General features: G+C 56.2%; 2 protein-coding genes across 3 annotated transcripts in view; one reads left to right on the plus strand and one right to left on the minus strand.

The window, feature by feature from the left end:
• The first annotated feature begins 5,122 nt into the window (after nt 1-5,122).
• Ndufb7 (NADH:ubiquinone oxidoreductase subunit B7) lies at nt 5,123-9,127 on the plus strand. The gene is made up of 3 exons (XM_027955094.2): nt 5,123-5,316; nt 8,548-8,716; nt 8,950-9,127. The coding sequence occupies exons 1-3, from the start codon at nt 5,205-5,207 to the stop codon at nt 9,071-9,073; spliced, it is 405 nt and encodes a 134-aa protein (XP_027810895.1). The 5' UTR covers nt 5,123-5,204; the 3' UTR covers nt 9,074-9,127.
• Nucleotides 9,128-9,188: 61 nt separating this feature from the next.
• Tecr (trans-2,3-enoyl-CoA reductase) overlaps nt 9,189-26,193 on the minus strand; it is a 28,046-nt gene continuing 11,041 nt past the window's right edge. The window contains exons 2-13 of one of the 2 annotated variants that reach the window (XM_027955093.3): nt 12,057-12,107; nt 11,467-11,518; nt 11,045-11,089; nt 10,846-10,949; nt 10,653-10,768; nt 10,468-10,573; nt 10,285-10,357; nt 10,142-10,185; nt 10,011-10,068; nt 9,844-9,932; nt 9,508-9,553; nt 9,189-9,424 (exon numbers count right to left, since the gene is read on the minus strand). In XM_027955093.3, the coding sequence (XP_027810894.1) occupies nt 9,297-9,424; nt 9,508-9,553; nt 9,844-9,932; nt 10,011-10,068; nt 10,142-10,185; nt 10,285-10,357; nt 10,468-10,573; nt 10,653-10,768; nt 10,846-10,949; nt 11,045-11,089; nt 11,467-11,518; nt 12,057-12,107 (912 nt within the window). In that variant the 3' untranslated portion in view covers nt 9,189-9,296. Of the gene's footprint in view, nt 9,425-9,507; nt 9,554-9,843; nt 9,933-10,010; nt 10,069-10,141; nt 10,186-10,284; nt 10,358-10,467; nt 10,574-10,652; nt 10,769-10,845; nt 10,950-11,044; nt 11,090-11,466; nt 11,519-12,056; nt 12,252-26,193 lie in introns of those variants that run through there. The other variant, XM_071601926.1, reaches the window with a different exon arrangement.

Here is a 26,193-nt window from a genome sequence, read left to right on the forward strand (position 1 = left end):
GCTCACGCGTCTTTCAAATGCCAGCCAGGCTGGGTGGGTGGTGCACATCTGTAACCCCCATGACTCAGGAGGCCGAGGCAGGAGGATCGCAATTCAAGACCAGCCTCACAACTTGGCAAGACCGTGTCTCAGCTTGGAATTTTTAGAAGGCTGGGATGTAGTTCGGTGGCACAGCACTCGTCCAGCTGGTGTGAGATGCTGGGTTCAATTCCCTGTACCACAAAATCAGTATCAAAATGCCACCAGCCACTCTCCCGGAGACCGCAATCCCCAGGCATCCTCAGAGCCTGGATTAGAGGCGGGTGTTCACCCCGTAGGCAGAAGCCAATTTTCCCCCAGGGGCTTACCCTAGACCTGAAAACCCAGAGCATCCCATCTCCCACCCAGCAGACCGTGCAGAGGTGCAGACATCACCCAGAATTTCCATCCCCACCCCCGGGTCCACCTGAGGTTCTTGGGCTTTGGCCACAGAATACTAATAGACCCCGGGGGCGGGCGGTGGAGGAGGAAGGAGGGGCAGGGAGCCCCAGGCAAGAAACCAGGCACCTGGGGGAGCAGCGTGGGGCACAGGAAGCTCTCCTTGTCGGGTGACTGATAGAGGAAAAAACAGGAAGAGTATGTCTCATGGGTGACAGAGACCCGACCCCTTCCCACGGGCGCACACACTGCTTTATGTCACCCTACCATAACACCGTCACCTTCTCATCCCCAACCCTGGGTAAGCACGCGCTGGCTGAAACTCTTGAGCCCTGGGGCCTCGGGAACAAGGAGCCCCATGCCTCCTCCAGGGTCTTCCTGGCTGGGACCCCTTATGCCTCCATGGCGAGGGCTGCTCATCGTAGCACCTTGTTTGGCTTTCCAGTTAGACAATGTCTACTTGGAGAGTGACCTTCTAGTTACATGGTGACAGTAAGAGCGAGCACATATTGGGCACCTACCAGGTGCCAGGCAGTGGGAACTTTTCATGCAACCATCTGACTGATCCCCCCAAATGCCCTCTTCAATTATTCATTTGGGGTTTGTTTGACAAATATTCAGCCCCTTGAATCTGTCTGTTTTTTGTTGCTATGACAGAATACCTGAGACTGTGTAGCTTATAAAGTAGAAAGTTTTATTTAGATCATGGTTTCAGAGACCAGAGGCTGGAGTGTCCAAGGGCATGATACCCACATCTGGGGAGGGCTTTTTGGCTCCATCATATCATGGCAGAGGGTACCCATGGTGAGATGAGCCAGCTCACCAGAGAGCTTGTTTTTCCAAACAAAGTCATTCCCTCCATTCACGAGGGTTCCTCCCCAAAACTAAATCACCTCTAGCTGAGCATGGGTGGCACATGCCTGTTATCCCAGCAGCTCTGGAGACTGAGGCAGGAGGATTTCGAGTTCAAGGCCAGCCTCAGCAACTTAATGAGGCCCTAAGCAACTGGGTGAGACCCTGTCTCAAAATAAAAAACAAAAAGGGCTGGGGATGTGGCTCAGTGGTCGAGAGCCCCTGAGTTCAATGCCAGGTTTCCCAAAAAAAAAAAAAAAAAAAAAAAAAAAAAAAAAAAATATATATATATATATATATATATATATATATATATATATATATATTTTTTTTTTTTTTTTTAAATCACCTCTAAAGGTTTCCGTCTCTTCACTACCATTAACATGACTTTGGGGATTAAGTTTCCAACATATGAAATTTGGGGACACACTTAAATCCCAGCCTACATCTGTGGGCCTGCCCCATGCTAGGTGAGGAAGGAATAACTCAGTCAACAAGACAGACAAAATCTGCTCCTGAGACTGACAAAATAACACAAGATCAACGAGTCAGATGGGTTCCGTTTAGACAGTGATAAATGTTAAGAAGAAAAATAAAACCATGAACAGTGTGGGGGCGCCGGGGGGTTCCTGTCCCGGAACACTAGGAGGTGGGTATTACTGATTTCATTTCACAAATGAATGAACAGAGTTTCTAAGAGAGGAAGTCACTTCTGGCAGTGGCAAAGGAAGTGGGACCTTAATTTGCCTTTGTGGATTTCCTCCCAGCTTTGATCTCTGGATGATCCACTAAAGCACAGAGAAAAAGAAGTCAGGGAGGAGGGGGGACACCCAGGACTGGGCAGGGCTGCCTGGGGCAGCTGTGCAACCCGTGCACTGCACAACTCCAGGAGCGCCATCCACAAAGACCACGGTATGAAGGCTGCACCCCCAGGGTCAGGAAGATCTAGCCCAGCGATTCTTGTGAGGTGGTCCCCAGACCAGCAACCTCACCATTACCTGAGAATACGCTAGAAATACAGATTCTGGGGGGCCACCCCTGACCTCCTGGTGGACCGAGTCCAGTTCTTATTCCACATGAAACAGAACCATGGGAGGGTTCTGTTTCACGCTGGCAAGAGGTGATGGTGCCTCCGATGGGGCTGGTGGCCATGGAGAGATCAGGGAGAGTCACATTCTGCACAAACATTAACAGTGCAGCCAATTTGCTGATGGCTCCTGCTATGACGGACTATGTCACCACTGTCCCAAAGCAATGGGGCCAAGTGACCATGGATTGAAACCAGGAAGAAAAATAAACCTTTCCTCTTTATAAGCTGATTGTCTCAGGTGTTTTGTCAGAGTGACACAAAGCTGACCAACACAGTGGGTAAGAAGAAGAATGCAGTTAACTGATGTCACAAGCCCAGTACTGTGATAAGTACTTAACACGCTTTGTCCAACTCTGTTGTGACTGAGCTACACCATTAACAGACCAAACACATCTGTGTCCTTCCAGAGTCAGATGTATTGAATAACAACAAATCCGCTGAGTACACCTCTTTCAGCAGTTGCCATTCACCAAATACTTGTGGGTCCCCTGTTGTCATAGCGGAGCAATTACCGGTTCTTTTATTCCAGTCTGAACTACTAATATCTGTAAGGCTCAAGTCACACAGCACACTTCACACCACTTAGATAGATAGATAAAATTATGCATATATATGATACAGGAAACTCACAGGTTCCGGAGACTGAACAGAGAGCAAAGGCACAGAGCAGATACACATGCAAAGACTCAGTGTAGGTGATCTAGAAAGATCAGGAACCAGCAGCCCAAGAACTGCGCAGAGGTGTCAAAGTGCAGGAACTTGTGGGGTGTGGTGGCGCATGCCTGTCATCCCAGCAGCTGGGGAGGCTGAGGCAGAAGGATCGCAAGTTCAAAGCCAGCCTCAGCGACAGCAAGGCCCTAAGCAACTCAGTGAGAAACGTGTCTCTAAATAAAAGGGCTTCGTGGTTAAGCACCCTTGGGTTCAATTCCGAATACAAAACAAAACAAAAAAAACAAGTGCAGGAACCCAATCTAGTCTAGGCCAAGGTCCTGATGGATGGCAGTCTCAGGGAGTCAGCCTGAAGGGCCAGCTTGGAGGGGGCCAGTGTGGTCATCACCCGTAGGAGAAACCACACTCCGCTGAAGCCCAAAGACAGCGAATCGGAGGCGCAAGTGACCAGGTGACCAGGTCAGGGTGCCGCCACATCCCGTCTTGGGGTACGCCTCCTGTTATGGGTCTCGAGAGAGGGGTTGCTTCATTGGGTGGCCTGGATGTGGGTCTGACGTGTCCATGCATCTGTGTGCTTCTGATTAACTGGCTAAGTTCACAGGTGGTCATTTTATTAGGACATTTCATTTATCCCTTCGTGCCCTATGATGGGGCCGGGCAGATGGTGGCTGTCCCCTTGCACAGACAGGGCGCGGGGTCGCCCCACCTCAGCACTTACACTCAGAATGGAGTCACTGGCGCAGACTGCCCGCCTTGGGGGCTCCGGGCTGCCTCCCCCCTGGCTCTCCCGTGGTCTCCTCCAGCATCCAAATGTCGCGAATCTGGCTGTGCCGCTGCCCATGACCAAGTCCCAAGCCCGGACGCTGCTTTGGAGGGTGAGAGGATTGACCCACCGGAGTTGAAGTAGGAAAAAGGACAAATGCCCTTGCGTGTTAGTTTACTGGTGTCACCAAGCGCCCCAACCAGGTGGCTGTAAAAAAAAAAAAAAAAAAAACAGATGTCTGGTGTGACAGTTCTGGGGTGTTGGCGGCGCCCCCTGTGAGAAGGCTCTGGGGGAGCCGCCTTGCACCTCCCCAGCCTCTGGTGGCTGCCTGTGACCCTTGGCTTGTACACCCCGCTCAGCCTCAGCCTCCGTCGGGATGCGGTTTCCTTCCCGGGTGCGCGTCACCGCCAACCTTCCTCCTCTGCTAAGGACCCGCCGCTGGACCAGGATGACCGCCGCGTTGGTATGACCTCATTTTAACTTCATTACACCGTGCAAAGACCCTATTTCCAAATAAGGTCACCATTCAGGGGCTGCTTCCTAAGGGGTTAGGACTTCATCTGTATTTTGGAGGACACGATTCAACCCGCAATACCTCGTTAAATAAAATCTTTCCATGCTTTCGAGGTTGTTTGGTTTGGTTTTGCAGTGCTGGAATGGAACCCGCACTAGGGTGACTTGTGCTCATTTTAATTTGACTTTATTTCATTAACAAATTTCTTTTAAATAACTTAATTTAAATTTTTGATATTCTCCCGGGCGCCATGGCATATGCCTGTCATCCCAGCAGCCCCGGAGGCTGAGGCAGGAGGATGGCGAATTCCAAGCAGCCTCAGCAACAGCGAAGCGCTAAGCAACTCAGTGAGACCCTGTCTCTAAATAAAACACAGTGGTCGAGTGCCCCTGAATTCAATCCCTGGTACCAAATAAAATGAAATAAAATAAAATTTTGACATTCAGGGCGGCGGTGCAGCTCCGTGGCAGACAACTGTACCCAGCCTGGGCAAGACCCTAGGTTCCAACTCCAGCACCACAAAAAAACAAAAGTCATATTTTTTATATTCACTAATGATATAATCAGTATTATTACTTCTTGATCCAAAGAGAAATTCTAGTGTTTTAGAATAAAAGCTTCTTTCTGGAAAATATGAAATGCAATTTTCATTTATGCTCCAGAATCAGGCTCAACCGCCCCTCCAGGGTCCGACCATGTCCAGCAAGCCGGAGCCGCCCCTGTCCCGCCTCTTTCAGGCCGCCGGGTGGCGCTCGCCAGTCAGGAAGTCCTCCGAGGGTTCCTCTCTATGATCCCCGCTGCGGCCTGGGCGACCCGGAAGTCCTGGGTGGGGAAGAAGGCAGTGCTTCCGGGTAGGAGTGAGGTGACCCCGGCCGGCTGGAATCTGCGGCGGAGCAGACATGGGGGCGCACCTGGCCCGGCGCTACCTGGGCGATGCCTCGGTGGAGCCCGACCCTCTGCAGATGCCCACCTTCCCGCCCCAGTACGGCTTCCCGGAGCGCAAGGAGCGCGGTAAGGCCCAGTGCGCAGGCGCGGCTGGCGGGAGTGGGGCGCGGACGCGGGACCCAGGCAACTCAGAATCCTCTGCGCGGACCTGGCCTCCGTGCGAGGAAGTCCCAGGCGCCGGAGACCCTGCTGAGTGTCGGGCATTCCAGGAAGGGGACCGACTCGAGCAAAGGCCCGGGAACAGAAGAGAGGCTGCCAGAGCTGGCCTTTGTCCTGGGGACAGCGGGGAGCCTTGAGAAGGCTTGTCAGGGAAGGGACATGTTCTTTGTACCCCCGTGCAGGTGTCGCTCCTGTTCAGGTTTGCACAGACGACGCAGGGCGGGCTCGCGGCGCGCACGGGGGCCTCTGCTCTCGTTTGGGTTCTGCGGTGCCGGGGCTGCGAGCAGGGCCCGGCGCGGGCGGGCAGGTCGGCCGCGGAGCTCGCCCGGCGCGCACTGCTTTTTATACGTAGTAATATCACAGTCGTGTGGAGGCCAGCTCTGGACCGAGTCCCAAATTGGGCACCGCGGAGATGCATCAGGGACTAGAGATGCAGGCGCCGTGTTCAGTGACCTCCCAGCCCGGGAGGGAAGACGGCGGGACCAGGCAGATCGTGGGGGGCACAGTTGGCGGGTATCAGAGCAGGCTTAGGAGGCAGTGGGTGGAAGATGAGAAGGGAATGAGTAGTAGGTGACCGGGGGAGAGTCACGGAGAAGACAGAGCCCATGCTACTAAGCAGAGGAGGGACACAGATTGCTGTGTCTAGAGGTTGCTGTGACTGCTGGGTGGACGTCGACTTGGGGTCAGAGAACCTCCAAGTAATAGGGGTAAAGAAAGGTCTGTGTCTGAGAGAATGTTGGAGAGTGTCCCCTCTCCAGGTAGTCCTAAAGTCACATCTGAGCCTGCATTCCCCGTGCACTTGCTTCCCAAACACCGGGGCCCCCTGTGCCTTTCTCTTGCTGGCCAAACCAAAACCGTGGTGGGGGGCTACGGCCCCTTTCCTTGGCATCTACCCCTGTGCCGGCAGAACATGATTGGGTGGGGGCTGCTGACGGCCTCCTGGGTGCTCCTCCAGTGGCTCCTTGATGTTGCCTGGCATTCCTGACACATCCCCAGACCGTCACTGTCTCTTCCTCCCTCCTCTTATTGAGAAAACAAGCCACCAAAAAGGGGCTCTCTTGGGCTCGCTGCCCCCATTTGCCCTCTGGCTCCTCCTCACCTAAGCTCCTGCTACAGATGAGCCCTTTATGGCCCCCATTCCATCTGCCCAGACTCAAGGATTCTCCTTCAGCCAGCCTCCCTCTCTGACACTAGTTTTCCCTTCATTGTTCCCCATTGTTGTACAACCCCCTGGCCCCACCTCCCCCTCTCCCCGTGCCACTTCACTTAAAGGGCTCTGTCAAGCCCTCCTGAGGACTCTGTCACCAAGCCCCGTTGTCGTCGGTGCCCACTTCTTACCTAACCTTCACCACTGACACCTCCTGAAAGACCCTCCTCACCTGGCCTCCAAGACTCAACCTCGCTGGGGGCTTCTACGCTAAATTCCTCTTGGCCTCCCCTTGGTGCCCCAAGACTCAGGCCTTGTCCACCACTGCCTGGGAGGAAGTGTGGGTCTCCACCAGTGTCCTGGCTTCAAGCGTCTTCTGCATGCCAGGGCTCCCGAGTTTTGTCTCCAGGGGCTTTAGCCTACACTCCCACTCACAGCCCACTGCTGATGTTGACGGCATCCTGCCACCTGGCCTCTCACAAGCCCTTTACACCTGTTTTCTGAACACTCTGCTCCCGTGTACCCAACACTCCCTCTCTCTTGTTTTGTCTCCTTCATCCTTACCATTGCCAGACAGTCTGTGACACCGTGTCCTGTCTGTTCTGACTCCCTCCAAGGGCAGGGACTTGTCTGTCATGTCCCCATGAATACACCATGCATGCAGCAGGTACCCCATAAGGCCTTGCTGGCTGATTATAATTTCCAAACACAGGAGGAGTCAGATTGCTCTCTAAGCCCCAAGTGTAGGTGTCTCGGCGGGGGGGATATAAGTGGATAGCTGGGCCTGGGGCTAGAAGATGTGTGCTGTAGGAGGACCAGATTGGGTTCCTTAACATAAAAGTTGGCAGTTGAAGCCATGGATAAGGACCCACTCTAATCCATGAATGGCTCTCAGGAAACAAACAGTTAATGTTTGGGTTTGGGGCAGCATAGAAATGGGCAGAAGCCCAGGGAAGGTGCAGAGGAACAGAGAGAAAGGGAGATCCCGAGGAAGCCAGCTGAGCTGGGAGCCGCCTGGCATGATGGAGTAGAAGCCAGCCAAGGGAGAGAGAGAATCGTGGCTGGGAAGCAGAAGGAGAAGCCAGCCTGAACTTGATACGTGGCCACATTGTGGTGTGGGTGGAGGGAGCCAAGCCCAAGACAGGCAGAGGTGAGGAGAGGAAGGCTTGGTCCCACTGATTTGGCAGGGTGCTCAGCAAGGAGGCCAGGGACACAGGGTCACCAGCCACTGTGAGCACAGGCTAGGGTACACAGCCACAATTCCTCTTGGCCCCCGTCAGCCTCCTGAAGGTTGATTTCCCCCAAGGTCAGTTTTGCCAAGGGAGTGGGATACCACGACCACAGGATAGTCCAGCTTTCTTGAGGCCTGAGCCTAAGTACCGTTTGTTATAAGCAGCTTCAGTCAACCACAGACCATATGTGACAGTGTGAAGCTCCATCACCTGTTGCTTAGTTTGTATAAATACATTCTGATGTTCACACGGTGATGAAATCACCTAATGATGCATTTCTGAGAACTGTCCTTGTCATTGAGTGATATGGCTAGTCATTGGCTCAGGGAACTTCCATGCTGGAGGCTGTAAATCCTTTGTGTAGGAGGAAGGTGACAGTGGACATACTGATGGCCAGTGCAGAGCTGGGATTCCGCCCTGCAGCCCTACCCCATACTGGGAAGGGGCCAGGGGAGCGCTGGGGGAAGCTTTTCTGAGCCCCAGTCTGCAGCGGGGGCTGTATGAAGGGTTATGACATCACTGGGGAGGGGAGGCAGGACCCCCGGTGCTGTTGATGAGGAGGTGGGGGTGAGCGGGCCACCCCTCTCCTGTCGGGCCTCAGTGCCAGGGTTACCTTTGGACACACTGGGAAAAGACACTTCAAGGGATGGCTGTAATCCTTCTCCATCAGCATGCCACCATGTCCTCAGTGGGGACTGTCCCTGGAGTAGGGGCAGGGGCGGGCTGTCCACCTGTGCTGAGCCCTGCCGCTCCCCTCAGTGATGGTGGCCACGCAGCAGGAGATGAACGAGGCACAGCTGACGCTGCAGCAGCGCGACTACTGCGCCCACTACCTCATCAAGCTGCTCAAGTGCAAGCGTGACAGCTTCCCCAACTTCCTGGGCTGCAAGCACGAGCAGCACGACTGGGACTACTGCGAGCACCTCGAGTGAGCCCCCGACCCCACGCACGAGGCACCACTAGCCCACGCCTCAGCTGGCCCAGGCCAGCAGGGGGGACTGGGGGGGGGGGCTCCAGGTTGGGCAGGTGGCTGGAAGCACCTGGGGTATCACCGGCCAGCACCAGTCAAACAGAGGAATGGGCTCCCTCCTGAGATCAGAACCAGGGACAGTGGACAGGGGAGTCCCACCCAGAGCTGAGACCCTTCCGCTCTCCCCTCAGCTACGTGAAGCGCATGAAGGAGTTTGAACGGGAACGGCGGCTGCTCCAGCGGAAGAAGCGGAGGGAACAGAGGGAGGCCCGTTTGGCCAAAGCCCAGGAATCTGCAGTGGACCCGGCTCTGTAGGTCACCCACCATCCTCTGGACCAGTCCAAGAAATAAAAGCCTCCAGGCCCCTGAGCCACGCCTTGCAGTGTGTCTGGTGTCCCCAAGCCCCATAAAGGAACAGTCCAAGTCCAGCTGGGGCAGACAGGTTTTATTCCAGATGCAGAGCTGGAGCCACCCCAGAATGATACTGGGGTGGGGATGAGAGCCCGGCCTGACTGAGCCCGGGTGAAGGGGAAGTGGCTCAGAGCAAGAAGGGGATGATGGGCATGCGCAGGGGTGGGTAGTCGCGGAACTCCTTTAGGTAGCTGCGGTGCTTGCCCTTGGCCCAGATGGTCATCTGAGTAAAGCCCACCAAGGAAAAGAGGGCCACTGTGGGACAGAGCAGGGGGTGTCAAGATGGGGCTGCCCAGCAGGATGGCAGGACACCACCAAGGGAGGGGTGACGGGCTCACCTGGGAGACACTGTGTCATGATGGCAAAGCCAATCCAGGACCCCACCTGTGGGCAGCACAGGTGGAGGTGAGGGCAAGCAGGTGGGCCACATAGGCTGTTCTGCCACCTCCCCTCAACCCTCTTCAGAGACAGTAAGGAACAAGCTCCAATGTGGAGGGACCCCAGGTAAAGGAGGTGCTATACGACAGGCCAGGCCACACGCCTCCCAGCCCCAGAACAGGAACAGCAGTCTCCATCTCCAGACCTCAAGCTTGAAAGCACCTTCCCCACCAGGCTGCCCCTCCACAAGGGACCCTAAACCCAGGAAGGAGTGGGGAGAAAAGGTCGGCCCTCACCTCGTAGGTATAGTTGGGACAGGACACCAGCAAGAAGAGCCACGTGAAGGGGTTCTTGGTAGGGTACGGGATCTTCCTGGTCTTGGACCCTGGGGGACAGGACAGGAGGAACAGGTGAGACTCTCCCACCTGGCCCAACTACTCCCAAACCCCAGTAGACCACTCACCAGCTGGCCGCAGGTCCCGCAGAGCCATATGGATGGAGAAGTTACCAAGCTGGCAGATCTGTCCGAGGAGGAGCAGGGTCAGCCCAGAGCCCCCAGGCCCCCCACCCCCCAGCACTGTCCAGACTCCTTACCACAAAGATGGCCAGCGCCAGTTTAACCTGCTGAGCTCCATAGGCTAAGGAGGAAGCAGGGAGGGGAGACCGTGAGGGGAGGGCACTAGGGCTAGTGCCCCAAGGGCTCGCTCGAGGGTGGGGCTCAGGCTGAAGCCACTTACTGGGGGGCGTGTAGAGAGGGTGGTTGATGTAATAGGCCATCCACGCTGCGAAGCCCCAGTAGTAGGTGCAGTTCTGAAAGGAAGCGGGCAGGGATGGGCCGAGGGGTGAGTGACCGGGGACGCAGGGCCAGGCGGGTCTCCCGGGCGGACTCAGGGCCAGGAGGATGAGTGGCGGGCACCCACCTTGAAGATATTGCGCAGGGGCATGGTGCCGTGGGAGAAGCGGTGCACGAACAGCGTCTCCAGCAGGCGCTTGACATAGTGCAGAGAGTGGCAGGTGCAGGCGAGGCTGGTGGGGAAGCAGGGGCTGGTCCGACAGGCCTCCTGTCCTTTGTCCTCCCCCCTCCCACCCACCTGACCCCACTCACTGCACCACTGTGTGCCGACTGGACGTGAAGTCATATTTGTGGCCATAGATGAAGGGCACCCGGAAGTAGAAGAGCAGGTAGATGAAAAGGGGCCCAGCATACTCGGTCAGGAAAACCTGAGGGCCCAGGGAGCAAAGTGAGTCTCCCAATGTGGCTGGTGGCAAAGGCGGCTGATGGAGGGGTCAGGACTCACCGTCACCCAGCTGATCTGGGCCCCCAGGTCCCGGAAGTAGAGCGTGGCTGTGGTACCCACAGGCAACTTCTGTAGCACATCCTCGTCCTTCAGGGACTTGCCCTCTGCAGAGAGGTGGGCCAGGACTCAGGGGCTGCCCCAGCTTCTCCCACTGCCACCCGGAAGCCAGGGGGTGAGCCCAGTGGACAGCTGTACTCACTGGGGTCCAGGCGGAGGGACTGGCGGGCGGGGTACCACTGTGGATCTGTGGGGAGAATAGTATCACAACCCTCAGCCTGGCAGGACCTAGCCTACAAGCTGCCCACCCACTGTGCCAGCTTCTCAGTGTTGCCGGGGCTCAGGGACCCCCCCAACTCCCAGGCAAGGCCTCTGAGCCTGTGTTGTTCCAGGACACAGGCCAGGATAGCACTGCCAGAGCAGGATTTTGTCCTTCCAAAAGCCAACAAGGGCACTCCTCCCGATGGCCACGCGGGGGCGCTGCTGCAGTCAAACCCAGAGAGGCCTGGGCCACACGGAGGCATTTCTACAGGTCCTTGAGGGAGAAACACACAGGACATGGTCCCACCCAGAGGACCTGCCCAAAGGAGTGGCCATGCTCATTGTGGCACTCCTTGGACTCACGAGTCTTGGTGAAGAGGTTCTTAATCTCTGCAATGGTGGCCTGGGGCTCCACCTGGGGAAAGACCATCAAGGAGGCATCAGCCCCAGGGGGGAGCCCAGACCCAGGATGGAGAGGGGTCAGGAGAAAGGACTGAGCCACAGCTACAGGCACAGGAGAGGAATGGGGTCCAGGCCCCCACCTACTGGTCAAGGCAGGTACAGCAAAGGCCCTGCCAGTGTGGACTCAGCAGGGGTCTCCAGTGCCACCAGGAAGCCAGGATGGCCCCCAGCCCAGCAAGGCCGACAAGGCAAGTGGGGCCTGCTCCCCTGCTGCCCCTCTCTGCCCAGGAATGGTGGGGTCCAAACCCCTGCCCGGGGACTGGCCTCAGGGGAACAGGTCTCAGTGTAGACCACGGGCTCCACTGAGGTTGCCTTGCTTCCTCCCCCAGCCAGGAGGCCAGCTCCCAGGCACACCCAGGGGCCACAACTGCCCACTCGGTCCCACACATCACAGCATTCCTCCTGTGCCCTCTGAAGGGAAGGGGTGGGATGGGGGAAAGGGCTGGAAGGAGCTGGGGCCTGTGGCCGTGTCACGGGCACTGCGGTCCTACCTTGTCCAGGAAACACAGCTTCTCCCTCGTCTTTGCATCTAGAATCTCCACCTCAAAAAAGAGAACAGCCTTTTTAGGTTTCTTGGTTGTCTTGGGAGGTGCAGGCCGGGGGAAGCCGTTGAGGCCAGGGCTCAGCCCCTGGCTGGCCTCCCGGGCCACCAGGCTCAAGCTGATATCCATACTGCCCGCCACCAGCCCCGCTGCTCCGCTCTGCCCACCCAGGCTGCCACCCCAGCTGCCGGCCGTCAGCCCCCACCACGGGGAGCAACTCTGGGCCGGGCTGGCGCGATCGAATTCTGCTGCGATGCTGGAAGAGAGCCCGCGCCTGCCCTGGCTCTGCCGGCTTGTGTGCCAGATGTAACCCGAGTGGCACCAGAGCCACAGCACAGCTAAATATAAAACTGTCCCAGACTGAGCCCACCAAGGAGTCATGCCACAGTCCCCTTGCGGCGGGGGCAAGGGGGTCCTGAGGGCAGCCCCTAGGAACCAGGTTGTCCTGAAGAAGGCTTTGGAGTGGACACAGTCCCCCAACAGCACCAGGGCAGCCAAGGCAATCCCTAGAGGCAGACGCCCGTCAGCCCCTCCCTGACCTGAGCAGAGTAGGGGCCTCTGGCCAGTGGCCAGAAGAGGGTGAGAAGCCAGCCCAGGCCCCAGCACCCAACTCAGGCAGAAGCAGTTCATTGCGCTTGGAGAAACCCCAGCTATTTTGAGAATCCGTGAGATAGATCATCCATTTCCCCTTCTGAGCTGTAAAAGACACTCGGATTATTTTCCTTGTGCATTTGTGTTCCCAGGAAGGTGACAGATTCCACAGTTATTGGTGCAGAAAGCCTCTAAGTGGAAACGACCCGGAACAGGAAGTTGCAGGCAAGTTACAAGGTCCCGACCCCCTGCCTCCCGAGCCTCCCTCTCCACCCATTTCTCACCAGTTCCCCCCAAGCCTTGCTCAAGGCCACCAGTGGGTAGTCTTCCCATGGTTCAGCCAGCACACCCTCATCCAGGCCGGAAGCTCACACACAGCCTGGTGCAGAGGGGCTGCCCTGGGCAGGAGGGAGCACCAGGGACCAGCAGGTCAGAGAAGGCTGCTGGAGCGGGGTTGGGCAGTGCCTAGACTGGTCAGGAAAGACCTGAATGCCCCAGGGGGTGAGCGCAGGTCCCACTGGACAAGTCACGATGAGCAGGGCTGGAGGTCACCCTGAGCTGGCCCCTGCTGGCCCCTGCTGTGGACCCTCCCCACTCAGAGCTCCAAGGCCCCCAGTTACTTGCTGCCTGAGAAAAAGGGACTAGACACACTGCTGCAAGACCAGAGGCCCAGAGCAGGCCCATCAGGGCCTCTGAGGGGGCATCCACCCACCCAGAGCCCACCTGAGGAAGGGGCTCACCTCACACACTCCTGACCACAGTGGCAGGGACAGGGCGCACTGTGAGCTGTACCCAGCCCTGCCCTGCAGCCCAAGTGCCCTGGGCATGGCACATCCATGTGCCTCAGCTCAGGGGCAGGCAGGGTCTCCTGGGCCAGGGCACAGGAAGCACCGGCATGTCTGACAGGCGGGAAGCGCCATGACAGTGGGTCCTGGGGACGGGAATGAGAGGTCCCCCAGGAGGCAGCCCTGCCCAGTAAGGCAGCATGGTGGCAAAGGGCAGCAGCCTGCGTTCATATCCTGGCTTCCGGCTGACCAGCAGGTCCAAGCAGCACATGGGCCAGCCTGCCCGTCCCCGACATGCCTACCCCACGGCCTGGACCTGAGGGGAGGAGGGGACAGAGCCCAGGAAGTCCTGGCCAGTGCTGCCTAGTTGAACCACATCAGAGACATCACCTGCTATCATCTCTGGGCTCTGCTTAGTCCTGTGGCCTTGCGGGGCAGGTTACCGAACCCCCACAGGGACCAAAATGGCCAGAGAGAGCAGCTGGCATATGGAGAGGCCTAAAAAAGGGAGCTGGTCATACCCCTCGGGGCCCACCAGAGACACGAGGAGAGGACGGCACTGGCAAGGGCTGGAATGGCAGGGCGCAGACGGGCACAGCGCCGGCCCCGTGGCTGCAGGTATATTAATAGTTCCTGGGCCCCTGGCGGGCAGTGCCCACATGCCTTCAAGCCGGTATGGCCCACAGGAGAGCGGCACAGTGTCCACCAGGACAGGAGGTCTCCGAGTTCCTGCTGAACCACTCAACAGCTTAAAATACAACCAGCCCCTCTCCCTGCCGGCCAGCTGCCGGGGGAGGGCTGAAACCCTACCTCTCCCCTCCACCCCCACCCCCGGCACCAGACCACAGCCTCGGAGGGGGGGGCACCAGCCCAGGCTGTTGGGACCCCAGCTGGCTGCTGGGAAAGGAAGCCAGGTGGCAGGAGGGGGCAGCTGGGAGAGGGGCCACAATCACCGCAGCCACAGCAGCAGCGCCCAAGCCGGTGCTCGGCACCCAAAGGAGCTGCCACACTACACAGAGAGGTAAGCCAGAGCCACAGGGCAGCACCCAGTGCTGGCCAGGGTGGGAGCTGCCCCACTTCAGAGCCACCATAGCATGATCTGTCCTCAAGGGATGGTTGTGGCTTTGCATGTCCTGCCCGCACGCCCACGCCCAGCAGCCATCTTCTCCCAGAAAGAGAACTGGGAGGCTCTGGTGGGTGCGGGGGGGGGGGGGGGACGGACATGGGGACGACCCCCTCTACACTCTTTACCAGACAGAAAGTAAAATGTGTCGTGTTACAGGAGGGGGGTCGGGCTGGTAAAAGCAGCCGGACACCGAGTTCCATAGGCATATGAAATGCTCAGGGTAGACAGACAGCAGACTGGGGTGGCTGGGGCTAGGGGCTGGGGTAGGTGGGCATGACTGCCCAGGGCTACCTGGTCCCCTCCTGGGGTGATGAAAAGGTTGTGGAACCAGGCAGCGGTGGTGGCTGCACAGCACTGAGAACGCACTGAATGCCACTGGGCTCTGCATTTTTTCTTGAGACTGGGTCTCACTCTGTGGTCCAGGTTGGCCCCAAACTCAGAAGAAAGTCCCGCCTCAGCCTCTCAAGGGCTGGGACTACAGGCATGCGCCCCACTGCACCCAGCTTGGATCCTACGCTTGTAAAATGGTTCATTTTATTTTATGTGAATTTCACTTCAACAAAGAACTTTTTTTGTTGCTAAGACTGGAAGCCAGGCTCAGCAGCTCCACCTGACTGACTCGTAGGCAGCTGCAACATTTATTTTTTCCACAGAGGGTAACAAACTGGTCACACCTACCCATCAAAATGAGAAGCCCCCACCCTCTACCCTGAAACTGAGGCCTAATATGGGGAGCTCACCTCACTCTTCCCATCCCCCACCCCACTCACTTGGCCTGCCCAGGCCTGAGGCCACCCTGGGGTGGTGGTTACCTAAGGGGCACAGGGCACAGGTGTCTGCTGAGCAGGGCCCCAGGCAGAGGATCCTGAGCACAGAGAGGCTCCAGGCTCAGACCCAGCCCTGGGGGGCAGCAGGGAGGGGAGGGAGACATTCCACAGATAGACAGGGACACAGGGAGGTTGCGAGGGGGGTCACTGACAAGATCCCCACTCTGGTGGCAGGCAGGGGGTGTGGCCCTGTGGTGGCAGGCACAATGGACAGGCAGAGGACAAGGACGAGGGCAGGAGCCCTGGCATGGGATGCAGGAGTGTGGCTCTGTGATGACAGTTCCACTAGCCTGGGAGGCATTCTCACCCAGAGGCCCCAGATTCCAGGAGCCAGCCAACAGCATCCCGTGCTCCCACAAGGTCAGGGCACGGCCAAGGGCTGGCTTGGGGGGGCTGAAGCCCACCCTGCAGCTGTGTGGTGAGGTAGGAGCAGTAATGAGAGGCTCCCATCTTCCACACACTTGTTATGAGCTAGCACCAGTGCCTAGAGCCACCAAAGAAGCAGAGCTGCAGGACTGTCCCCATCTGGCACATGAGGAAACCAGAGTGGCAGGAAAGCACAGCAGTGAGATCACAGGGGTGCAGGGTCTCTGCACTGGCCGCCCCCTCTGCCTTAGCTCTGAACCAGACCCCAGGCTCCACGTCCACAGGCCCTCAGAGAGCCTCTGGGCCTGGCCATCTATTTACAGGACTGACCTCAGACATTTCCTAAACGTCTCCACTGAAATGTGTGGAACTGCCCCCTCTGCACCCCACCCTCAGCCCGCCAAGCCCAGGCTCTTCCTCGGTTCCTCCTTCCTCATGCTGCAGAGGCACTGCCCGGCACCCTGCCCCAGGGCACAGGAGCTGCCTGCAGGAGGCCACACTCCATGGCTTCTGAACTCCGCAATCCTGTGGGGCCCAGCACTCTGGCTACCGGGCCCTCCTTCATCTGCAAAGTTTGCTGCCCCTACATGTCATCTCATAGGGTTATTTTAAAAATTACAGAGAAAACAGTATCCAAAAAACTACGTTAACATTTCCAATCTAGAATAAATCTTATTAATAAATATTATTGGTCAGGCGCAGTAGTACATGCCTGTACTCCCAGCCACTCGGGAGGCTGAGGCAGGAGGATCATAAGTTCCAGGCCAGCGTCAGCCACTTAGCAAGACCCTGTCTCAAAATGAAAAGGACTGAGGGAGCGGGTGGTGGTAGAGCACTCCCGGGTGCAATCCCAGGGCCACAATAAATGGATAAATGAGTTCTAACAAAACAATTGTGGCAGTTGCAGAAACAGCCAAGGCCCTGGCTGAGTACTCAGGCCCTTTCTCCAGAAATCCTGACCATGGCTGTGAGGGGGCCCAAGGTCAGAGAGCTTACGCCATGATGCCCCACCCACCTAGTGGCCTCCAGTCTAAACCCTAGCAATAACAGGACACCTGTGGGTGGGAGAGACTAAGCGGTGGCCGCCTGCAGAGGCTGAGGCACTCTTCACTGCCCCCTTGTGGCATGACTGGAAAGGTACCCACTGCAGCCAGCCCAAAGCCATCAAGGAGGTGGCTGGAGTGTAAAATGTCACAGAGTGAATTCTAACCCTGACTCTGCAACTGACCAGCCAGAGACCTTGGGAAGCCACTGCCCCGCACTCATTTGCTCCTCCCTCCGTCCCCAATATCTCAGGCACAGCTCTCGGTCCTAGGACACAGCAGTGCACAAAGCCAAGCCCCTCCCTACCTTCATGGGGCTTGCACTCTAGTTAGGGAGGTGGGCAGAGGCAGACAACAGTGGCTTGACTTGTTTTGTCACCAAGAATAGTGGAGAATAACAGGCTGAGAGAGCGGACAAGAGCGAGGGGATGGGCATTTTAAACAGTGGTCAGGGAAGGCCTCCCTGGGAAAGGGTGTCTGAGCAAAGGCTGGTGGGAAGGGAGGAAACCGCCTCCTGCAGCCGAGGGCCGGGGTGTCCAGGCAGAGGGAGCAGCAGTGCAGAGGCTGCAGGGCCGGGCTCTGCGGGGCCTATCAGGAGTGAAAGGAAGCCAGCAGCCAGAGCAGAGCGCGCAAGGGGAGGGAGGTGACGGGTGACAGGAACAGACTGAGAAGGGCCATGGGCCTTGAGGGGGCCTTGGCTTCATAGGGGTGGGGGGGGGCGCTGGGCCGGGTTCTCAAGCAGGAGAGGTGGCTTGACTCTTGTGTCAACAGCTGGCTGCTGCCAGAGGAGTAAATGGGAGCAGTGGGACAGACACTGGGAGGCCAGGGCGGGGTCACAGGACCGCGGGCAGCGACCACCTGGACAGGGCGACAGAGGTGCAAAGAGTGAGATTTCTGACTCAACACCAGCAGGGCGCACAGGCCCTGCCAGGCCCAGGCTGAAGAGCTGAGTGAGTGACACCATGTGCCGCCCCAGCAGCAGCAGCCAGCAGGCAGCCTCACTGGCAGGCCTCTCGGGCCAGGGTGTCCTCTTCACAGACAGCTGGGCTGGCGTTCCCCAGGCCCCTCCCTCTGTAAACAAGACTGGGTGCCTTGCTGGCTGAGGAGCCCCCACCATGAGGCCAGACCCCCACCATGAGGCTGAGAGGCTGAGGGCCAGTGATGTCGTGGACCCCCGCCAGCCCATGAACCTGGAACTTCTGTGTGTCCTAAAACCCGCCCAATGGTGCAGTGGGGACAGCAGTCAAGACTGCCTCTGAGCCCAGACCACAGCAGACTCCCAGACGCTTCTCACCCATGCCCATGGTGGCCCCAGGGAACAGGACAGGGACCATCAGCTCCATTTCACAGACAAGGAAGCCGAGGTCCAAGGCTGAGGAGCGCAACCAGGTCACCTGGCAGTAAATGCCTCAGAGCCCCGACATTCTCATGTGCAAGGCCCCCACACCCCAGGCCTCCCTCTGGAGGCCCCACACGACGCTAGTCAGTACCCAGCACACCCAGCCTTCAGCAGGCAGCTCCAGCAGGCTCTCGGGCCCTGACAGCCTGGCCAGCACCTGCCCGGACGGGGACGGCGTGCTCCCTGCTCCGTGCCAGCCTCTCCGAGCAACCAGGGCCCAGGCAAGTATACAGACAGTCCAAAAGGTCCTTCCACCTACCAGCCCAGGAAACAGGTCCTTCACATGGGACACAAGGGCTGGTGCACCCACAGCCTGAACTCCTTGGGGACACTGCCAAGCTCCAGGGTGGAGGCCTGGCCTGAGCAGCACAGACAGACACACCCCATCACCAAGGCAAAGAGGAGGGTGTCACCTGACGCAGTCAGCATTTTCGGCTCCCTTCCCTTTTACTTTCCAGAAATATCAAGTCACAACCCTGATGCCAGGATGGCTGAAAAGACCCGGGGCCCAGCGGCCAGGAAGCCAACAGGCCGCACCTGCTGGGACAGAAATACTTCCTTCCCTAGTGGCCTCAGCTGTGACCTCCTTTCTCCATGGTGCGGGAGTGGGGGAGTGGGTTGTGCCAGCCTCCCCCAGGGGCCATGTGGGAACAGAACATCACCCAGGGTGGGAAAGGTGGAGACGTGGACCTGGTCCTTGACCAAGCCACTCCCATCTGCCCTCTGCTAGGGAGATGAGGAGCCAGGGTCCAAAAGACCATGTCCATGCGGCTCTCAGATCTGGGGCCAGGGCCAGGTGCAGAGGCAGAGTAGGCCCAGGGCCAGAAGAAACTGGGTTGCTGTCCCAACCTGGCAGAGGCCAGGGCAGAGGCCCTGGCAAGCCGGCAGCACCTGCCTCAGAGGAGCTCAGCCGAGTGCTCACAAGCTCCTGAGCTGGTTGACGCAACCACTGAGATGTTAGAGGGAGACACTGGACGGACATGGCAGGGACTTGGGGGCCCCTGGGCCACAAGCCCCCTGGGCATTCCCAGGTGCAGGAGGCGCTGGCCTACCCAGGGCAGCTCTGCCCAGGCTGCTTCATCCAGGCACACGGCGGCGGAGAATCACTCTCTCAGGCAGCACCTTCGCCCCTGCACTGTGCAGAGGCTGCGCCTGTGGGGCTCGCCCCGCCTCCCCCGGCTCTGATGTCAAGGACTGGGACCCGCTGGGCAGCTCAGAAAACTGGGGCTTGAAAATAAGGTCAACTTAAACCCAAGGCCAGGAGCAAGCAGTGCCAGCGCTGAGCCGGCCCCACAGGTCCACAGCCCCTGCAGCCCCCGGCTGCCCACTGCCTCTGCCCTGATGAGAGGGCCGAATGCCCGCAGAGCACGGGAAGAACAATCCCCAGACAACCAGAAGCCGGCTCACTGGCACAGCCTCAGACCCTGCTATTTGGGAGCCTGGGGCAGGAGGATCCCTTGAGCCCAGGGGTTCAAGGTCATCACAGGAAGACCCCATCTAAAAGAGGCTGGGTGTCTCTCAGTGGTGGAGTGCTTGCCTCGCACACACCACGCGCGGGGTCCACCCCCAGCACCACACACAAAAAATAAAACCCTGGATGTGTTCAGAGGAACCCCACCCCACTCACACCAACCCCAGCTCACCACCTGCACGTGTTCGAGGACACTGCTGGGGACCCCGAGGGCTAAGCCTCTCTTCTTGGCACCAGGAACCGCCATGCCTCGGCCTCTGCCCACTCAGCCTGGCACAATCAGGCCATACCCAGAGCAGAAGGTCTGTCACCTCCTGACACCATCCAGAGGGACCTGGGTAGTGCGGGGCAATGCTTCCTGCAGGCTTCCCTGTCACAGACGAAGGCAGCTAAGGCAGTGCTACAGGGGGCAGTGTCAAGCGTCCTGCCCAAGCCTCTGCTCCTCCCTGGGGTAAACGGGAATGTCCCCAGGGGTTCCTACCTCTCAGGGATGCTTGGGAATTAGAGACAACCGCTGGCTCTAAGCCGCCTGTCAGGCTCACCCAGAGTCCTGACCTAGGGCCCAGATCAAACACCCAGAGCAGGCGTGGGAGGTGCAGCTTCCGAGCTCCCAGGAGGGGGGGTGTGGCCCAGGGGTAGAGTGTGCTTCATGTGCCTGAGGACTCGGGTCCAAGCCCAGCACCAATAAATAAATAAATAAAAGTTTCCAGGGACAGATGGAGGTCCCTGTCCTTTGGATGAAGGGAAAGCCCTTATCTCTGCTGACAGGGCCTCAGAGTGGGGCCTCAGTCGACCCCAGGCCATCCTTGTTCCCTGTCCTTCTGCCCACTCTCACCCAGTGAGACACCCAGCTCACTGGCACCAGGCTCATTAGACTGGCACTGTTAACCCACTTTAAAGGTAAGAGTCCAAGGCTCAGGGAACACAAGTCACCCACCCGAGGACACACAGGCTACAAGTTCCAAGGGCCAGAACCCATCTGCTTTTATTCCTTAGGACAGAATGCTCAGGGCCGCACAGGCCAGCGCTCACCCCGGGAGCTACAGTCTGCACACCCCCTTCTTCCTCGGCGTTCTGCCTGTCACTCTCCTTCCATGCCCCGGGCCCCTGGGGGCAGCCCAGAGCTGCACCCCCACCCCTGCTGCCCTGTTGCAATGGTGACCACACATGGGTCTCTCTCCATCTCTGGGCAGGAAGGTGCAGTTAAGCCAGGAAGCTGGCAGAGGGCCAGAGACCCTGAGCTCTGCGGACACGCTGACCGGAGGAGCAGTTCATCCAGCTGACCGCCCACCGTGCCCACTGCTCCTGGCCCAAGGGCAGCAGGCAGGTGAGTCCACCCCCGAGCTCAGTGTGCCACTAGCCCCAGCTGGGATCCCCACAGGGGGCTTTATCCTCCCACCGGGCCCGTCCTTAACACTGACTCCTGTCCTGCTGATGCCTCATGTAAATGAAGAACACCCAGGCACTGTTAAGGGCTCTGAGGACTCGGCTGTGGAAGGAGAGACAAAAGTCCTTGCCAGGGGCTGGGTGTGTAGCTCAGCAGCAGAGCACTCGCCTAGCATGTGCAAGGCCCCAGCACCACATAAAAATATATACGTAGTCTTGCATATGTGGGGCTGCCATTTGACTAGACAATGAAATTAATATTTTTACACAATATATTAGAAGGTGACATGTGACAGGGAAAAAAAACAAAAGGGGATGGGGAGTGGCTGGTGCACAGAACAGGTGCAGTTGTATACGAATTAATCAAGAAAGACCTTCCCAGGGGCCTTGAAGCCAAGTCCTGAAGGAATAAAGGAAAGACCTGTCAGTTGTCTAGGGAGAGCATCTCAGGGAGAACAACCTGTGCAAAGGCCCTGAGGTATAGCATGGTCAGTGTGCTGCAGCCTATGTGGCAGGAGGGAGTGCACAATGGGAGGTAGGAGGAGATGCCAACAGGGAGGTGAGGAGGACTTCAGCTTCCACTGAGTGAGATGGGAAGCCAGGAAAGACTGTGGGCAGTGCAGGATGTGGCCTGACGACTTTTTCTCCTTTTTTTTTTTTTTGGCAGGACTGGGGATTAAACCCAGGGTGCTTTACCACTGAGGCACATCCCCAGCCCCCTACCTTTTTCTTTTTTGAGACAGGGTCTTATTAAGTTGCCCAAATGGCCTCAAACTTGGGATTCCCCTGCCTGAGCCTGTGAGTCCCTGGGATCCCAGGTGTGCACCACCACTCCCACCCTGACTTGAGTCCCCAAAGGTTTCCCTTGGACTAAAAGGAATAAGGGTGGAAACCGGCCCAACTGGAAGTTAAGGAAACAACCCCAGAGTGGCCATGGCTTTCACGGTGCCTTTGTCACCTTTGGAAGGCTGGCATTCTGTCTTTGTTGTGAAGCACTAGTACTAAGTTTTGTTTTGGTTTTGGTTTTTTGTGTGTGTGTCTCCACAAATATCCCCCACGGAGGCAGGCATGGTAGCACACATGACTTGGGAGGCTGAGGCAGGAGGACTGCAAGTTCAAGGGCAGCCTGGGCAAATGCAGCAAGACCTCCCCGAACCCCATCTCAAAAAACAAAAAACCCACAAAGATTTTAGACTAGATCTCAATTAAAGTCCTACAAATACATGTGTATGTTCTTAAAACTGCTCCTGGGCTGGGTGGAGCTCAGTGGTAGAGCCTGCCCAGCACAAAAAGACAAGGATGCCTTTGACAAAGGGGTCTGCGCCTTCCAGCCCCAGGCCATCTCTGTCCACCTCCTATCTTCATACAGGCCAAGCATGGCTTTTCTATGTTAAAATGGTTGTGGGGAAAGAAATCAAGGAATCCCATTTCATGACTCCTGAAAATGACCTGAAATGCTAACGCCAGTGTCCTTAAGCAAAGCCTTATTGCAAGTGGCTGTACTCCTGGTGGCACGTGGGTGGTCTTGTGCCACAATGGCAGAGTGGAGGGGGAGCTGCCGAGTCCCAGGCCCACAAAACCTGCAAAGCCTGGAGACTTACCGGCAGCCCTTTCCCGGCTTAGGCCTGGTAATGGGGTGAGGCTGATGAGCAGGGGTTCAATTCCAAGTGTTCTCAAGGCTAAGCCCAGGGATTTGCTGACTTTGGGACATAAGAGAAAAAAAATAATTAAACAGCTTAGGGCACGGGTGACAGGGGGGCTGGAACTGCCGTTAAGCGGTTAGGATGGGTGTCTGGATGCAGGTGGGTGTCTGGAGCCAAGTTTGGGACACATTAAATCTGAAATGCCCAGTAACCATCCAGCTGTCTGAGAGACTGGGAAAGGAGGTGCAGTGGTCAGGCCCTGGCCCACTCTCCACCTGAATCACATGGAAACATCTGCAAGTGACCAACTTATTCTCTGCATCATACTTTGTCATTTCACAAACGTTGTGCAGGTTTTGGTGGTGGTGGCGTTGGACCCCTGGGCTCAAGCGATCCTCCTGCTTCAGCCTCCTGAGTAGCCGGGGCTACAAGCATGGGCCCCCTCACCCAGCTCCCCCAGCATTTCTTGTTCTGTTTATTTTTGGCTTTCGAAGAGTCTCTTTATTGCCAAGGCTGGCTCCAAACTCCTGGCTCAAGGGATCCTCCTGCCTTAACCTCCCATGTAGACAAGACTGCAGGAGCTCACCACCAAACACAGCAGACCCTCAACTTCTTTTTTAATTTTTTAGTTGCGATATCTTTATTTTGTTTATTTATTTTTATGCGATGCTGAGGATCAAACCCAGTGCCTCACATGTGCAAGGCAAGCGCTCTGCCACTGAGCCCCAGCCCAGCCCAGACCCCCAATATTTTCAAGCTGGAGTCTAATATTTTTTACCTAAGCTTGAATAGTTAGCTTTTTTTTTTTTTTTTTTTTGGTGGTGCTGCTGGGGATTGAACCCAAGGCCTTGTGCATGTGAGGCAAGCACTCTACTAAATGAGCTATGTCCCCATGTCCCCAGCCCATGAAGAGTTAGTTTTAAATGATGCAATTTCTGACCTATTGTAGATTACTGAAACTTTTATATCAAGGTTATGGGGCTCTATTTACAGTCTAAATACTTCAGTAAGTGCATGACCTACTGTCTACAGTTGGAGGCAGTGGCACAGTCTCCAGTCCCACCTACTCAGGAGACTGTGCAGGGGCATCACTAGAGCCCAGGAGTTCAAGGCCAGGGGCAACAGAAGAACCCTGCTGAGAAGGGGTGGGGAGAGAGGGGGAGAGGGAGGGAGAGCATGGAACAAACTCTAACACTGGCTCCTTTTTTGCTGGAAGTTGAATTATGCCCCCCTCCGCACAGCATCTAACCCTAATACATGCTTAGGTAGTTGTTACTAGTCTTCCTACCATATTGATCAAATTGAATTTTTTCTTTTTTTTTTTTTTTAGGAGCTGGGGGTGGAACGCAGGGCCTCCTGCATGCTAGGCAAGTGCTCTACCACTGAGCTCCATCCTCAGCCCTGAAGTTTGATTTTTAAAACACATTTCAGGGCCCTAGGGCTCTATATGTACAAAGAAAAATCCTTTAAGTTATTGCTACAGTATCAGCATAGATCATAAATCAACAGCATAAATCTATAACAAATATTAATGAGTATCAAACCATAAACTAAAGGTTACAGTCACCACCTCTCCCAATGGGACCTTTCTTTCCCAATTAGTTAATATCCCTAAAATTAATATTTCTTTTTTTAATATTTTTTTAGTTATAGATGAACACAATATCTTAATTTATTTACTTAAGGACTGAACCCAGTTCCTCACACGTGCAAGGCAGGCACTCTACCACTGAGCTACAGCCCCAGCCCTGAGACGAATATTTCTTATTGCTAGAAAGGGACAGGGTTCAGCATCACTTTTATTCTGCCATTTCTTTATTATTCTATTTTTTATTTATTTGTTTGTTTCTTCGGGCGGTGCTGGGATCCAACCCCGGGGTGCCACGCATGGGAGGTAAGCACACTCCCTTCCGCTCCAGCCCAGCCTCTGTTATTCTCTTTTTTAATATAAACACTAAGAAGTGGTGTTCACATAAAAAAGCAGATGGAAAATAGGTTGAGTTTTGTTAGAGCAAAAACCATCCAATGCTACAAACCTCCTCTGCTCGTACCGATCTTCCAGCTGACTAGGTCATGAGCCCTGCAGCCCCCACTATTCTTCTTCTTTTTTTTTTTTTTTAAAGAGAGAGAGAGAGAGAGAGAGAATTTTTTTTAATATTTATTTTTTAGTTATTGGCAGACACAACATCTTTCTTTGTATGTGGTGCTTAGGATCGAACCCGGGCCGCATGCATGCCAGGCGAGTGCGCTACCGCTTGAGCTACATCCCCAGCCCCCACTATTCTTCTGAAAGCTAAGACTTGTCACCACCTGAGGTGCAAAAGGATGCTCACTTCCTCACCGCCCACTAGCTGGTCCCCAAGAGCCAAATAGCACAGTGGGCATTACCCAGCCAGGATGGCCCTTCTGAGTCCCAACTCCTGATCGCCTCCCCAGGATTCTGTGTAGGCCAGAGGAGCTGTGACCAAGTCCATCAAACTGTATTCAACACTGCGCGGCTCAGCCAGCCATGACCCAGTTTCCAATTCTCCTTGGGGATGGCAGGTTAAGGCTGGAAAACCCTCAGGGCCCAGGAAGCCACTCGCTTCCTCCACAGAGCCCAGATGCACTGCACCTGCAGCAGAGACCACGCAGCACTCAGCAGTGTGCAGGGTGCCTGCACTCCGCCAAAGCCTCTTCTACCAACTAGGCAGTTCTCATTCTTCATGTGCTCAGCAAATACTCACTGGGCTCCTCAATGTGCTGGATCTGTCCTAGGTGCTGGGCTTAGCGATAATTAGGACTTGGTCCCCAGTCAGAAAAAGTCTGTGAGTGACTGCAAGATGACAGGCAATGTTTGAGGTGCTGGGATACTACAGGGAGTACAACATGCCCAGGTTCCTGAACTTGCTCACACTCAAGGGCAAAGCACCAATTACATACCACTAGGATGCACCCAGTGCCATGAAGAAAAGCAAGGTAGCTGGGCACGGTGGTGCACACCTATAATCCCAGCAGCTTGGGAGACTAAGGCAGGAGGATCACGAAGTCAAAGCCAGCCTCAGCAAATTAGTGAGGCCCTAAGCAACTCAGTGAGACCCTGTCTCTAAATAAAATATAAGAAAGGACTGGGGATGTGGCTCAGTGATTAAATGCCCCTGGGTTCAATGCCCAGTACCAATAATAATAATAATAATAATAAAAATAATAAAATTCCAAGAGACATAAAAAAGAGTGTAGATGGCCCAGAGCGGGTGGTCAGGAAAGGCACTGCAAGGGAAATGATGTCTGAGGCATGAGGGCCAGCACAAGACTCCTTAGGGATATGCAAAGGTCCTGAACATTCGGTGCTTGGCAGGTTCTCATCTGTAGTCAGGGGTCTGTAACTGACACACGATCACCGGTTCCACAAACACCCACTGAGACTGACCAGGGACCTGGCTGCAGTGTTCCATCAGAGGGTGCAGAGT

This window comes from Marmota flaviventris, chromosome 1 (genome assembly GCF_047511675.1).
Source record: "Marmota flaviventris isolate mMarFla1 chromosome 1, mMarFla1.hap1, whole genome shotgun sequence".
In the NCBI taxonomy this organism is placed as follows: Eukaryota; Metazoa; Chordata; class Mammalia; order Rodentia; family Sciuridae; genus Marmota; species Marmota flaviventris.